Here is a 15381-nt window from a genome sequence, read left to right as displayed (position 1 = left end):
AGGGACATTCAAGTAGAACAATATGCTTTTTTTTTTTTCCCACAGCATTTTCAGCTGGAAGACATATTCAAAAGGAAAATTCTGGGTTATGATAATTTTCACTGAAAACTAATTTTCAATTGAAAAGAAAAACGAGTGAAATATGTAAGTTATCCTGTTTTCTGCAAAATATTTCCCAAAGCATTTTCTCTAAATGGATTTTGGAGGAGAAAACCACGTTTTACATACAGCTCTTCTCTTCTGGTGACTTGATTGACTTCCTCACCACAGGCTGCAGCAAAGTAAAACCAAGCCAGGCAGAGGGACAAAGAATTCACCTTGCCGCAGCTGGAAACACCAAACATACAGCTTTCTGGGTGAGCTTGGATGCTGGATCACCAGTGGCAGAGGAAGGACAGCAGCTGGGAAAATTATACCTGAACACTTCTCTCTAATTTAGACAGGTGGCTGCAAATGCTCTGGGGATGCCCCCGCCACATTTTGTTCCATCTCTTATTCCTACCCTGACCACTTCTAGGCTACCAACACAAGTATCACATCTTCCACCCTGCCATTTCAACATCCCCCGTGTCTGCCTTTCCAGAAGTCAGTCACTTTAGGAAGAGACCGACTTTAGGAGGTTTTGTGGGTGTTGTTGAATGGTGCAACTCTGCAGTAGCAGGTGCATGTATTTGCTAGCCAGCCAGCTATTCTTTTAATTGTTTCCACAACATAAAGAGCCTGGCCCTGCCATGCACTTTGTTTGTTTCTAATGTTGCTGGGTTGCAAAGCAGAGGTTTCTGGTGAAGTTGGCCAAAGGCAGCCACGCACGCCTGTACCTCTGGTTGACACCCAACCATCCTGCCTCCTTCTGGTGTGGCTTCCTCTCTCCTTTCCCACTGCTTTGGTATCCTCTGATGCAACTCTTACCAATTCTTTTTATAGTCCCTAGTTTTTATCAACATAGAGTAGTCAGGAGAGTATCAAGGCATTATCACACAACATAATGTGGTATTTAAATAATTGTACTTGTCTTCTGTTCCCCACAGGCACGTGCTCAGACAATAGCTGGGAATTTTTCCCTGCGCCTTTGCAAATACTTAGTAAATCCATCGCTTCACTTTTTCCCCCACAACTCCCCAAAATATACTTGTGTTACTTATTCCCCTTGAGGGTCCATCCCGTCATTCATTGCGCTAGAAACTCAACTTTGCCTGTTATTTGGTTGTCCTGGTTTCTTCAAGTTTTTACGCACCTCTGCCACTGTCTCCATCTTGGAGATGACAACAGGCATGGTTAGAGTTAACGAAGACACAGGTATTAAAAACCCCGGGCAGATACAGGCATAGCTACTCACCCCAGCGATATCACACTCGACAGTGTTGTCCAAAAGTGAAGCCAAAAGGCTTATCTTTTCGGGTTTCACCCTTTTGTAGGAAGGGCCTGGTCCCTCCCCTGTGCTTGAGATGGGAAGAACTGGAGCTCCCCAAGCAGTCAGTGCCGCCTGCTTTTATTTCAGCAGAGCTATTTTGCCAGCAAAGGATTACAAGAGCTTTCTCCAGCTTGGTTTGGAATAACTACGCTTCACCTATGACTATAGATTTTGGTCATGAGGGTGAAGAAACCCTTCAGGGCACAGCAGCTGCTCCTCCTGATACAGCCTTTCCTGTCACTGGGTTCTTGCTCAACCCTAATTGAAATCAGTGCTGGTCTTTGATCAAAGAGGTGAGCGCCATTAATAAGCGAGGGATTAAACAAAAGTCAGGGAGCCTTCCTAATTGAGGGAACCGGCAATGGCTCAGCTCCAGTTTGCCAGATCCAGTGCTCTGTCATGGGACTCGAGTCAAAATATGCCGGCAGCACCAGTTTGGGCTCCTCGGGGCTGGGGTGCGGGAAGCAGCTACTGCCTCTGCACTGGAGGCTGCGCAGAGACGCGCTCCCAGGGCATTTCGGCAACATTAAAAATGCAACTCTCCTGGCAGACTTGGCTCTTCCTGCTCATGTGAAGCCCATGAAACCTGTGTAGCAAAGCCGAGCAGATGCTTTTACAGAAGGGGGAGGTGGCATTCATTTGTAAAATGTCTGCAGCAGCTTATTTTACCTGCCTCTGCTCCCACACTCACAAGCACAAAGAAACGTGTTATTCAGACATTTGCCCAGTGCCACCCACGCACAGCATGGAGGAAGAGGGGCTCCAGCAGCCATGTCCTCCCTGCGTCTCATGGGTGCCTCCTGGCCAGCTATGATAAACTAATCTCTGACCTGATTTTTCATGCCTGTACAAGCTATTGCTCTTACTTTTCTAATGCAGCAAGATAAAAATGATCAGTTTGGTATTTTGTGTTGTGCTGGCAATCACCCTACTGCCATTGTGGTGGTATGAGGGTGAGGACAGGTACAAAACCTCAACAGCGATGGCAGAGGGAGCTTATCTGTGTTTACTTATTTTCTCTGGATCTCCATTAGTGATCAACCACAGCAGCCCAACAGCACGGTTCCTGAGCTGCAGGTATCACCAGATTTGTGACTTTAGTGAGATCAGAGCCCTGAACTTGCCACATTCATCATCTGCCTCAACTCAAGCTTTCTCAATACTGTGTTTGAGATTGCCTTGTAGCACAAAGTAAATGAAGGATATAGACGTTCCACAAAGAACAAGGCCCAGCTTCCTTCACTGCCTCATGCTCATCCACACTGAAGTGGGGCTGCTTAAATCTCCTTTTTATTCCAGCTGCCAAGACAGACCCCTGCATGATTAAAAGAGGGGAAACAGTAACTTGCACACAATAATCTTTGAACCCTAGGATCAAAGCAGCACCAAGGCCTCAGTGGGCAGCTGAGTCACCCACTGCACACTCGAGGGCACGGCTGACACAAGAAACTAACTCCATCAGAAGTTCCATCAGAAACTAATTCCAAAGGCCTGCAAAGATGGCAAACCATTATGTGCTGATTCTTGGAGCTACCTGGAGACAAAACGCAATGCCACAGGCTCACTAGGCAGTCACTTGGTGGGTTACCCTCGCACAGCAGGGTGGGGACAGACAGCTGTTCCACCTGCAGGTGGAGGTACACTAGCATGGGAACATGTAACATTCCAAGAGCAAAAATCCACAGTTTAAAATCCAACTGAGATACATCACAGTTGTTGCAGCACATACAGGCCTGAAGTTACCAGCCCTCTCACTGGACTGCAAAATGCAATCCAGAGAGTAAGTTTTTCATTTACAACAGGTAGTGTGAAGAAATCACAATGGAACTTCCCTTTCCTCCACATTTGTAAAAGCAGCGTCTATTTGGGCATGTGGGCCTGCCTTGCCTCTCTGTCCTCTGGGGGAGGTTGGTTCAGGAGAAGGTATGTGCAGGTGGTGCTTTATGCACAAATGGTCAAGAATGCCTGATGTTTTCCTGTCATCATGGATGTCCCCAGAACAGGCAAAGATCTTCAAATGATGGAAAAAGATACAGTTCTTGATTCCAAAAATCTGTGTTTATATTCAACAAAATGAGCAATATGGTAGCATGCACAGGGGAGAGAGGGTGATCAGCTCTGGCCAGAGTTAATTTAAGCACAGCCACAGCCAAGACCTGTTAGAAGGAAGCTGCAGGTGCACAGTGAGAGGTATTAATGTTTCAGTTGTTGAGAACATCATAGGACAAACTAGGTTACAGTTAAAACAGTGGTAAGACCACCAAACGGCGTTTTATGAGGAACTTCAAAAATATGTAAAAGAGACAGTACAAGTAGTTTAATCAGTAAAACAATATAACATAAGTTGCAAATGAGACAGAAGAATACGAAATAAAAAGATATTAAAATACTATTTAATCATAAAATAGAATTACAACAGTAGCTTATTAGGATGACAATCTTTTTAGCACAACAGTAAAAGCACCATCATATATTTAAAGTAAGTTTAAAGGGGAAAAAAAGATCAGTTTTAAAATATTCCATGTATTTCAGTAGTTTTTCATCCTTTCCTGGTGAAATATTATAATGGTGTCATGATTTCAAAGCAAAGATGCTGTACACCAGAATAAGACCTTCAGACTTGTCTTGCTTATGTCAGCCCTCTCTAATCCCTTCTGAAGAGTGTGTATTTAACCTGCAAATGGATATGGTGGAACTCCTTTCACCCCCAGTCCTGTTATCTGTTAAAACACAGAGGAAAAAAAAAATTAGAGCAGTAATTCACCATTATCACACACTTGCTTTCCTTACACAACTAGACATGCTTTAACTGAGAAAAAGACTGTGTCCTCCAACGTAACATCCTACTACATTTTGCACCCATCAGCTCATCACAACTAGGAATTTCAATGCATGCTCTTTTCTCTAAAGCTCAGCAATCACAGGCCAGAGTCCATTCCCCAAAAGCCTCTTCTCTTAGATACTGCTAAGCCTTAATTCTGCAGTTCACAATGTAACCTTCGGCATGCACACACAGAGAAGAGCAGGGCTTTAAAACAAATCCCAGCAGAACAAATGTTTAAAGAGAGAACTTTGTGATAATTAACTAGAAAGTAAATAAAAGCAGATGCTTTTATCTGCCACTGATTAAGACATGTAAGTATTTACCCATCCTTTCCATAATAAATAGAAAATGCAAACAGTGTTGGGAGAGGGAGAAGTATAAAGAGATGATTGCATAGAAAATCTGCACTATCAGCATTGTTACAAAGTTTAAACCCCAAAGTATCTTCAAATCTCTAAATGCATTTAACCTTCCGCAACAGGAACAAAAAATACAAATACTTAACATATATGATCAGTGTTCTAACAACTATCTTTTTCCAGCTTCCCACCACTCCCAACTGCTTTGCTACCTGAAAAAATCAAGAGTGAAAAATGGCTTTCTAAAACGAAAGGAGAAAGTATCATTCACCTTGAAAATCCCACCAGCCTGTGGTTGCCGTGAAAGCCACTCTTTATCCATCCCATCACTGGCAGTAGTCACATACATTTCTGAATAATCGTTTCCTCCAAAACAGCAGGAAGTTGTTTTGTCAACTGGAAGTTTCACAGTCTGGAGTCTTTTTCCTGAAGGAAAGCACACATGATGTTTCCTGTTTGTCTACTTACAACAATAAATTTAAACAAATTATTGCAAATAACTGTTGTGGAGCCAGGTGTTCTGCAGAAGTGGGAACCAGGGCTGGGGGACATCCCATCCTGACTGATGAGCACCAAGACAGGGAGAAACCAGACTTCTGTGAACCCTGTTGTTGATGATGTATTGTTTGACAAGTTTCTGTTTCAGGTATCACAAACAAATCCCATTCCAATCCCAGTTTGTCCTCTAATTAAGCGCTAACATCCACAGCACAGACACATATCTGAGCTTGTCATCTAGGCTGTCCATGCAGTCAATGGAAATGGGATAGGATGCCTCTCTAAAACAGGTCACATGAATCACACCCTAGACCTGCTGACTTTTCTACTTTTAACTACAAAGGCAGCCTGGAGCGAGCAGACCTCGTGCAGCATTACTGAGGCGAACCTCCTGCTACACCTCTACTGCCTGCAGTTAAGGAAGATTAATTCCTAGAAGTTTTTCCTGAAATTCCAAAAGTCTTTCAAATCAAGCTTCCATAAAAGAGGGATCATGGGACATGTCTGCTGTTTACAAGAAACTAGCGCTACCATAAATAATACTACGCACTTACTATGCCAACAAACAGCTACGGTCTTAATGATGATAGTGAACAGATCTCCTCCAGCCCTAACCAGAAGGCTGTTGAGACATCTTACAGCAGATTTTCCCAAAATTTCTCCTAATCTCGGGCAGTAAGAGCCTATTCCCATTATGCCTATTTGATGTACCTGTGAGTTTCTCTTTCTAGAAATATGCTAAAGCACATGAATTTCCTTACAAAATGTGTCATTTTTCTGTCCTCCCAACTGCATATGTAAAGGGCTTGGTCCCCTTACAGCAACTAACTTTAGTGATGTATTGAAATAGCAGGAAAGTAACTTTGATGTTGGGAGCCCTAGAAATTGACTGACACCAAGTCTGGGAGAAAGTGAGTGGGAAGGGCATTCAAAACAAAAAAAATCATGAACTGTAGGAAAAGAGGCATGAGCCCCAAAGACCAGGGGATAGACTCTGGTTGCAGTTGTAGAGTGCTCTCAGTGGATAACAGCCTGGAAGGTATCATTTACAAAGCTCTGAGATGAGCAATGTCTCCCTGGAGTTCCAAGAAAATCTGCACCTGGCTGTTCTACAATCTATCTGAAGTATTACTACTCTGTGCTTGGCATCTATAGAAAAGACAAATGTAGTAAATCTTTTTGACACTATAAAAATCAAAGGCTATTAAAAACAATCATTAGGAAGAACTGTAAAATATTTAATTGAGGTTTAGTTTGGGCATTAGGGAAAAATTTCTTCACTGAAAGGGTTGTCAAGCATTGGAACAGGCTGTCCAGGCAAGTGGTGGAAACATCATCCCTGAAAGTGTTTAAAAATCATGTAGATGTGGTGCTTAAAGACACAGTTTAGGGGTGTACTTGGCAGTGCTGGTTGATGGTTTGACTCGATGACCTTAGAGGCCTTTTCCAACCCTAATGGTTCTAGGATTCTAATTAAAAGAATAAAACTAGCAGGTCACTAAGTGACCAGAAGGTAACATAACATGTAAGTTAGACATCCCTTTTGAGTCATTTGCAAACCCCATGGCATCAGCCATCAGCTCTTCCCTGTAGCACACCCTCAATCTAAAGGCAGCAGCCATCTCTGCTACAGAAGCCTAGACCCAAAAAGCTGTTTCATTCTGAACCTCTAAACCTTCACCTAGGAAAGATGCCAAACAAACAAGTTTCCTCGTCCCATTGCCCTAAAAACAAAGTCCAGGCTTTGTTATCATTGAAACCTGAAAATCCCTCACATGCTTTAGATGAGCTCTTTATCAGTGAATGTATCTGCAACTGGCTGACAGCCATTCAAGCCACACTTAATGGCTATTGTGAGTTAAAAGAGAGACTTTCAGAGAATTCTGTTCAAGCCTGTCTGTGTTATCTCCCTAAATAATTACAATTCATTCAGAATTCAGCAAATTGAAGATTTTAGATATTACTTTAAAATGCTAGCATGAGAGGGCAGGTAAGCATGAGATAGTCACAAAAAAAAGGTGGCTCTTTTTGACACAGACACTTATCCTGTGAAACTTCATAACACTGTTCCCTGCAAGTGCTATGGCATGGGTGAGGGGGAGACAGAACAGGTTCATGGAAGAGAAATACACTGAGAAATACACTACCAACACATCAGTATCTCATCCATCTGTGAGCATAGTTAAGAACTGGGAGTGCATTAGGGATATGTACTCTGCCATCAATATTCTTACTATCCCTGTGCATCTGGTTATGAACACTATTCCCTCCAGCTTTCCCATATGAAAACACCTCCAAAAGGGAGAAGGAAAACAAGTGAAAAAAGGGAGGGAAAAAAAAAGGTCAGGAAGAAATAAAAAAGGCCAGGGAGGAAAAAGGTGGAAACAGTGAAACAGAGAGGAAAAATGATTGAGTCTAATACTCCAGAAGGGTATTCAGAGGGCTGGTGGATGTCACCAAGGAGTGCTCTGCCCACCAAAGTGAGAGGATGTGGGTCCAGAAACAAGCCAAAGCACTGCTGGAGACATCTTACAGCAGATTTTCCCAAAATTTCTCCCATCTGGAGCTTGCTTCTCCTGGAGGAGGAGAAGGAAGCACCCTAGCGCTGGGGTGCATACTCTGCAGAACAGAAGTCCCACAGGTTAGCAAGACTTTGGATGGGTACAGATTAAAAGGTGAGGGGGAAAGCACAGTCTGAGCCTCAAGTAAAGGTTTCCAGCAGAGTCAGAAGAAAGGCTGGTGCACATGTGCACACACAGCTCTGCTGTGTGCTGCAGACGAGGCACTGGCGTCCCTGAATCCCCAGTCCCACAAAACCCCAAGCCTTCTACTAGACTCCAGATGCATCCCAGTGCAGTTGCTCTTCTGCTGCATGATGCAAACTTGTGCTGTCTGGGATCTGACAAAATCACACTCCCATTCTCACCCAGCGGCCCCTTCTAGCCAGTGTGGTTCAGTTTCCCTTAAGTGCTTTACATGTGTTTTTTACCCAGAGTAAATCATCCCTGGCACATCACTGGAGTCCAAATGAGACCAGCAATGAAGGACAGACTCAGACAATGGGCACACCCAAGACATTACTGCGGGAATGATAAAATGCTGTGGTATTCATTAAACATTTTTTGATTATTTCTTTGCAAAATTGATCGTGTAAATAACTTTCAACAATAAAAAATATGTTGCTGGCATCAGTGTCCTGTGGGACTTGTAATAAAATCCAGTAGGCTGCCCAAAATAATACACTAAGCTGAAGAAACAAGACTCAAAAATGGCTTAAGTCATCTTTCCCATTTATCAAAGAGGTAAACACTGGTCTTAATTTTGGAGGATGCAATAGGATGCTAACTCAAACAATTCACAAGGAGAATGACGATCTCCTTAGCGACTTTATCTGTTCCAACACAACAGATGCTGGGAACAATGGAGACTTATTTACAAAGGTAATTTTTGAGAGCAGGGACATAAAATCGTTTAAAGCAATAAGAAAAAGAAAAAAAAAAAAAAAAAAAAAAAAAAAAAAAAAAGCCCCACCTCTCACTTGTTTTTATTTCCACCTGTTTTGTTTTGTTTAGCACAAAATTCCAGTCCATCTTTTGCAAGGACTTACCTGTCTCAGGGTCAAGGCGAATCACTCTCCCACCATCATAACAAGCTACCCAGAGTTTTCCTTCTGTGTCAATGCTCATCCCATCAGGAATGCTCTCCTCTTTTTCCAGTTTGTATATACTCCTGCGGTTGCCTGCAGGTTAGAAGAACCACAGAACTGAGTGAAACAGTTGTTAAAATTTTTATCAGTTACAGCCCAGCAGAGTTATTTGTACTATTATTTTCAAAAGCTGTGCTGAGGCCCTGAGTTCTTTTCCCACGAAAGAAATAGATTGTGTCTGCTGGCCTGTTTGTTTCCCGAGACAGTTGTTTCTCAGCATGAAAGCCTGTGGGTCAGTTTCTACCCATTGAAAGTATAATCCTTTTTTCTGGCATTCATTTCTAGTGCACCACTCGTGTTCCCTACTTGCAATATTAAATGAATAACTGAATAAATTAATGTTAGATATATTCATAAAATTAATTGCTTGTTCTAAAAGCAGTTTGAATAATTTCAGGTAGGGGTTGCTCCAGCTGGAGACTTTTCAAACAGTTTGCTGGAACATGCCAATAATCACTGTTCCAACACAAAACTGACCTTCAGATCTATAAACTGAGAGCTTACATAAACGCAGAGTTAGGAAACGCATCAATTTCAAAGGCATACTATCAACCTAAAAACAAACAACTCTATCTGAACTTTTACCACTGTTATTAAATAAAATTAAACCCAACGTTCCACCATTGTTTATTTCATGCTCTGACAACTTCAATGTTTCTCATATGCAGCAATATTCTTAATGAGTTTCCTTTTTTCTCCTGGGGATTTTCAGGCTGCCCACAGAAAGAGTGAGCAAGAACGAGTGAGAGAGAGAAATACCCTATTTCCTAAGGAAAAACTCAGTTGTAAGCCATAGCAGAGAATCATTAGGACAAAGTGCTACATCCAAATTTACTTTAAATTCAGAGTTTTAAAGCTAAACATCAAATTGGCTGTGTTCTTTTAATGCAAATACCTCAGCCCATGTACTCAAAAGCAAATTACTAGTCCAAGTCACCTGAATTTTTCTTTTGCCCAAGCTTGTAGAAACCCTTAAGGCGTTGTTTTGTTTTAAAATAATGAAGGAAGCTTTGAGTTACTGCTACTGTTGTTGCCTTGTTCTTTCTGCAGAATCTTCATTTAATAGCTTATATTTTAAAAAACAAAACAGGGTGAAGAGTGAAAAAATATCTAGAGAAGCTGGCAGAGGTTTTGCACAAGAGTACAAGCTTGCTGTCACTTTGCCTGCGCTGCCAGTAACAAGAAACACGCAGCCACAGGAACAGACAGATGAGATACACTTTGTCCTTTTCACATTGGAAGATCAGATACGCCTTGTGTTTAGCAACAGTAGTACAGATTACTACTCAAACTGCCACGCAATTTAAATACTTTATAGCATTACCAAACGACCCTGACTGGTTTGAGCCAGGAGCCTACGGAGGCACAGACAGATGTTAATATGTCTTCTGTTGTTTTGCTCTAAAGAGGTTTCTGGATAAGTGCTCCCAAAGCTCTGATCATCTGTGTAATAACCAGAGCAGAAACAAACATCACAATCTCTAGGCACAAACAATTATTTTGGAATACAACCACTCATACCAATTTTTCCAGTTTGGAGGTCATAATTAAAAGCATCCACCGAGTAGGACAAGCTGTCAATGTAGAAGAAGGTTTTGTGATCCAGCGACCAGTCCAGCCCATTAGAAATGTCCACCTGGTCAAAGTGCCTCACCACTGAGAGGTCAGGGAAGAGCGTGTACAGAGAGCCCTGGTGTCTCTCCAGCACAGCGGGACGAATCTCCTCTGCCATTGTACCTGTGAAGAGCCAAAGGGGAGGAAGCAGGTTCAGAGTGAATGGACTCTCCTCCAGGTCTAGGGGCAGTCCCTCACTATGATGATGGTCACACTGCCAGAATAGAAGGGAGCAGTGAAGATGGCTTCTGAAATTTAAGGAAAAAACTGAATCAAAAGGAAAAGGTGCATTTTCAAAGTGCTTGCTCTTAGCAGAAGGTGAAAAAACACAGCTTTTGTTCTTTTGTTGAACATTTTTGGGGCAGAAATGGTGTGCAGCATGATTCCTGCAAAATGTTGTATTCAGTCATTCATATATTATGACAGGTGTGGCCAGCATTTAAGTTACAATAAATCTTGATGTCTTGTAGAGCTGAGAGAGTGGAAAAAAATTACCTCCTCCCTCAGAATGAGTCTTACACTAAAGCCTCTTTTAAAGCAAATCTCATCTTTGCAGCTTGAAGTTGGCAGCCGAGACCAGCTCTGGAGAGGCTGGGTAAATGCAATTTAAGGTAAGCCTCGGGTCTGAACGACACAGCAGAAGCACAGAATGGTGTTTTAAAAAACAGGAGGACAGGATCACAGCTGAGGCTGGAGGGCACCTCTGGAGATCATCCAGGATCACCCCCTGCTCAGAGCAGGGTCAAACACTGCAGATTCCTCCCATCAGTGTTGGGTGTTGAAGATCTCTATGGATGAAGACTCCACAGTCTCTCTGGACAACCTGTTCCACTGTTTGATCATCCTCAGTAAAAGAATTTTCTTACATCCATACAGAACTGAATGAGTTTCAGTTTGTGCCCACTCCTTCTGGTCCTTCAGTGGGCATCACTGAGCAGAGTCTGGTCTCCATCTTTTTTACTCCCTCCCCAGTCAGGTACTTACACATACAGGTAAGATCCCCTGAGCCTTCTCATCTCCAGGATGAATAGTCTCTTAGTTTTTAGAAATAAAATTCTGATTTATGAAGAACAAACCACACAATATACTAAATTTCTCACTAGAAAAGTATTTTCTGTTGGCACCCTTCCAGTATTCAAAAAACAAGTAGCTGACAGGGAAGAGGCAAGGCCAGTATCTTAAACTAGGCAGGCTCCAAATAGTCGGCCTTTTTTAAACAAAATAGTCCAGATTAGATAGTGCCCAGGTGATACAAATAGATTTGTAAATGGGATTGAACTCCGTTTGAAGACAATAAAAAATCCCCACCACTTAACTGTGAAGGAAAACTTGCTACAACTGATCACTGCATATTATCACCAAAACCCAGCAAGCACCAGAGGGAAGGAAGAGCCTGCAGCATACCTGCAAAATACCTCCCTGCAGGATCCACCTTCCCATCATTGAACCGAGTATTTGCTTTATCCTTGTCCACTTGAGTGATGGTGGTTACCAGCTCCTCTTTCCATTTCAAAGCAGCAAACCTGGTTCCTAGGGTGATGACATAATCCCCAGACTTCCGGAGAGCCACGGAGCTCACAGGAGCATCTGGAAACAGAGTGAAATTGAAAAGTGGGATGTGCTGTGAAGGGATATTTCTCTTCTGCCCATTTTAGACATGCAATCTGAACTCAGTGAAACCACAGGTAAGAGAAACAACCTACTTTTCTACCAACAAAATTGATGTTTAAATACATAGAAACAGATTATGTCATATGAACTTGAGTATTACCACTGCTACCAGGGGCTATAATCATTACCAGCACCTAGTTGAGCTAGGAGCTGAATTAAAAAAAAAAGTATAAAAAGGGGGACAGGAACATATACTTTTTACAATAGCTTACTGTATGGGTTCCCCCCTCTCCAAGGGAAAAATCAACTGCCACAAGAGCTCTAGAGCAACTGTGTTTATTTAGCACAGCTCCTGCACAAATGAGCCCTACAGTGATGGAGGCAGAGTATCTCTGCACTGGGACAGGACACAGTGGGCAGGAGAGACACCCCCCCACACCACACTCTGCTGTGCTGCTCAAACGTCCAGCAGCACCAAAAACACACCAAGAGTGGCAGGACTTCCCAAGAGCTAAAACAAAACAGAAAACTAGTAAATGCTCCATGATTAGTTTACACTCACTTGAGCTATTATGCATAAAACCTCAATTGCAGGTTATTATAAAGGAATTAGTAAAAAAAAACCCCAGTGAGCGTGAAGATAACATTTCTGTAAAAGCCTAACATCAGATGCAATATAGGCATTAATAACTTTAGGCAGGGCAACAAAATCTGGCATAATATTTTCTATACGTGGGACTAATCGCTAATTTTTAAATTTGAAACTGAAACATTTCTTGTATTTATGGCTTTGCAGGGGTATAATTAGGTAATAGTTTCACAAACACTTACAACCACTACCAGTCACCACTAGGTGCCAAGAGGAACTGCTCCTTTCCAGCTGTTTGCTCATGGGTCAGGATGCCCCTTCCCTTGGAGCCCTGGCAGCAGTACCACCATGACAGAAATCCAAACGCTATTTGCCCCCAGCACTGGAGATGCACACCTGGACTGCAAGTTCTGCCGTAGCAGCTGAGGCTGCTGGTGGTCTGGGCTCATTTACACTGAGGTGCCGTTCCTTCCTCCCGTGCCAGCACAGAGGGCAGCAGAGTCCCCTCAGCCATGTGTGGCACCTGCCACACATAGTAATTTTGCTGGTCTTTGGATTGCCAAGTAACCACACTAATAAAAGTGGTTCTCTGTCTGTATCAGCGGCAGGGGCTTTCCTAGCAGAGCATGGGATTGCAAGTCTACCTTTGCTCCACCAGGAAAAAGCCTGGGGCCATGGCTCAGAGGACTCCTTCCACCTGGGCAGCCCCCAGGGCCCTCCTCCCACCCTGGGGGGAGCAGCCCCGAAGCACGGCTGTCCACTGGAGGTGTTGGACATCCAGGTGCCCCTACAGCCACAAGAACGGCCCCTTACCTTCCTGACAAAGCACCCCAGAAGAAAGGGATGCATGAGGACGCAGCCACCCTACTGTTCACTGAACAAACAGCACAGGCAGTGTCTCAGCCCATGCATCCAGCTCAGTCTGCTGCGACCCCGGAGGGCTTTGTTAAAGCAGCACCCGCAGGAACTGATTGATTTGCAGCACCATCTTATGCCCAAGAGAAAACTGACCATAAGGTCTCCCCTCCAGGCCCAGTTATACATTTACAGTGTTTCCCCTGCGGAGTCAAAAAGGGCATCAGAAGTTTTTTCTAAGCATGGGGTCGCTGTAATTCTCTATAAGCATAATAATGAATAATTTCTTTCTTAGTTTCTACTTAGGAGACCCACTACTATAATCACATGGCATTCTTTGATTGTTTGGAGGTTGGTGGTTTTTTTTTTTTTGTCTTTTAATCATGGTATTCCCAAAGGCACAGCTATTAACCATAATTATTTTATTACTAAAGAGAGGAAACAATAAAATGTGGTGTGCTCTCCCTTCCACCTCTCTAGAGGCCGCAAGTAAAAGATTACACCTCTGAGAGCAGATCAAGTTGAGGGGAAAGGCAAGAAGAAGCACACTTCCTCAGCTAAACTAAGAGGAAGTGAGTTTGGGAAGCAACTCTTCCAAAATTAGTATCAGGCCTTCTCCCATCTTAAAATTGGAAACTACAGTAATTTGAAAGGCAGATAAGCTCAGATCAGTTTCTAGTGAATAATGAGAACAGCTTACAGGTAGGCAAAATTGATTTTCACCAACTGTTACTGAACATGAGAAAAAAATAAATTGTACTGAAACCACTTAAGGAGCTGTCTCCCAACACAAATATTTACTTTATCACATCCAGCAGTAAATCTGCAATCCTTTTTTTCTAAGAGTTAGCATATCTCTTCCTTTCTGGAATAAATACTCAAACCACTGAGACTGTAGCTGGTGACACCATTACCTTAAAAAAAGTATCAACTTCTTAAATCGTTTTTGGAAATCTTTCAATAGAGAAAATATTATGAGCATTGATCATTCAAATCAGAACTACTATAAACACCAACAGAAGAGCGTTACTTCTGGGACAGAGTGGGAACAAAAGAGAGCGAGTTGTGGACAACTTACAGGAAAAAGAAATAGATCAAACATAACCCAGTAGCACAAAATCAGAAGGGAAGTCTCCAGAACTACCTCTGGTCTGTATCTAGTGTCTGTACATAGTCCCAGTGTGCTGGCAGCCTGGGAAACCCCGGCTGTAGGGAAAGGTCTCCAGCTTTGAGCACCGTGCAGCTGCCAAGGGACACAGCCCGAGTCCCAACACGCAGCTCCCGCACACAGAGGGGGTTTTCCAGCGGCTCCTTACCCACAGGAATGGCCTGCACCTGCCTGGTGACCGGGCTCCAGCGGCACACCTTCCTACCCGTGATGTCCACGTACAGGAGCGCGCCCTCCTTCTCGTCCCACACGGGCGACTCCGCGATCCTGCAGCCCTCCTTGGCCACGCACTCGATCCTGACGGACGACATGGCCTGCGGAGGGAATCGTCACCGCGTGTGACCCCCGGCCCCGCCACGGCCTGCGGGGACCAACGAACGGGAATGGGGGGGGGGGGGGGGGGGGGGGGGGGGAGAGAAAAGAAAAAGAAAAGAAAAGAAGAAAAAAAAATTTAAAAAAAGAAAATAAAAAAGAAGGAAAAAAAGGGGGGAATTATAAAAAGGAGGGAAAAATTTAAATCGCGGGGTGCGTGCGGGCGCAGGGAGGGAAAGGCCGCTCTGCCGGCGGGCCCGCCCCCGCACGCCCGGCTGCTGGGGCGCACGGCGTGTGCCGCCGTGTCATGTACACACACGAGTGTGCTCGTACCGATGTACCTGCCTGTGAACGCGGGAGAGAAGAGGAACACCAAGAAATACAGGTAACTCGCAATAACAACAAAGCACGGCCCCGCACGCCCCCGCCGCTCG

The 15381-nt window shown here is 43.6% G+C and overlaps 1 protein-coding gene across 7 annotated transcripts; it reads right to left on the bottom strand.

The window, feature by feature from the left end:
* Positions 1–3782: 3782 nt before the first annotated feature.
* On the bottom strand, positions 3783–15381 carry LOC138106265 (regucalcin). Of its 7 annotated transcripts, none has more exons than XM_069006595.1 (7): positions 15293–15381; positions 14784–14996; positions 11817–11999; positions 10320–10535; positions 8700–8831; positions 4866–5020; positions 3783–4131 (listed from the first exon to the last, which is right to left on the bottom strand). In XM_069006595.1, the coding sequence occupies exons 2-7, from the start codon at positions 14944–14946 to the stop codon at positions 4081–4083; spliced, it is 900 nt and encodes a 299-aa protein (XP_068862696.1). In that variant the 5' UTR covers positions 14947–14996; positions 15293–15381; the 3' UTR covers positions 3783–4080. The 7 variants fall into 7 exon arrangements, with proteins under 7 accessions (XP_068862696.1, XP_068862686.1, XP_068862725.1 ...); XM_069006585.1 differs by having other exon boundaries at positions 14784–14949; positions 15293–15376; XM_069006624.1 differs by having other exon boundaries at positions 14784–14949; positions 15289–15374.

This window comes from Aphelocoma coerulescens, chromosome 1 (assembly GCF_041296385.1).
Source record: "Aphelocoma coerulescens isolate FSJ_1873_10779 chromosome 1, UR_Acoe_1.0, whole genome shotgun sequence".
NCBI lineage: Eukaryota > Metazoa > Chordata > Aves > Passeriformes > Corvidae > Aphelocoma > Aphelocoma coerulescens.
This window is presented reverse-complemented; position numbering and strand designations above follow the sequence as displayed.

Excerpts from the sequence above, each read along its gene's own strand:
- LOC138106265 (XM_069006595.1), bottom strand. The coding sequence starts at position 14,946 with ATGTCGTCCGTCAGGATCGAGTGCGTGGCCAAGGAGGGCTGCAGGATC. Across the intron at positions 10,536-11,816 it reads TGCAGGGAGGTATTTTGCAG|GTACAATGGCAGAGGAGATT; the intron begins GTATGCTGCAGG and ends GGCTCTTCACAG. Across the intron at positions 8,832-10,319 it reads CCTCCAAACTGGAAAAATTG|GCAACCGCAGGAGTATATAC; the intron begins GTATGAGTGGTT and ends TCTAACCTGCAG.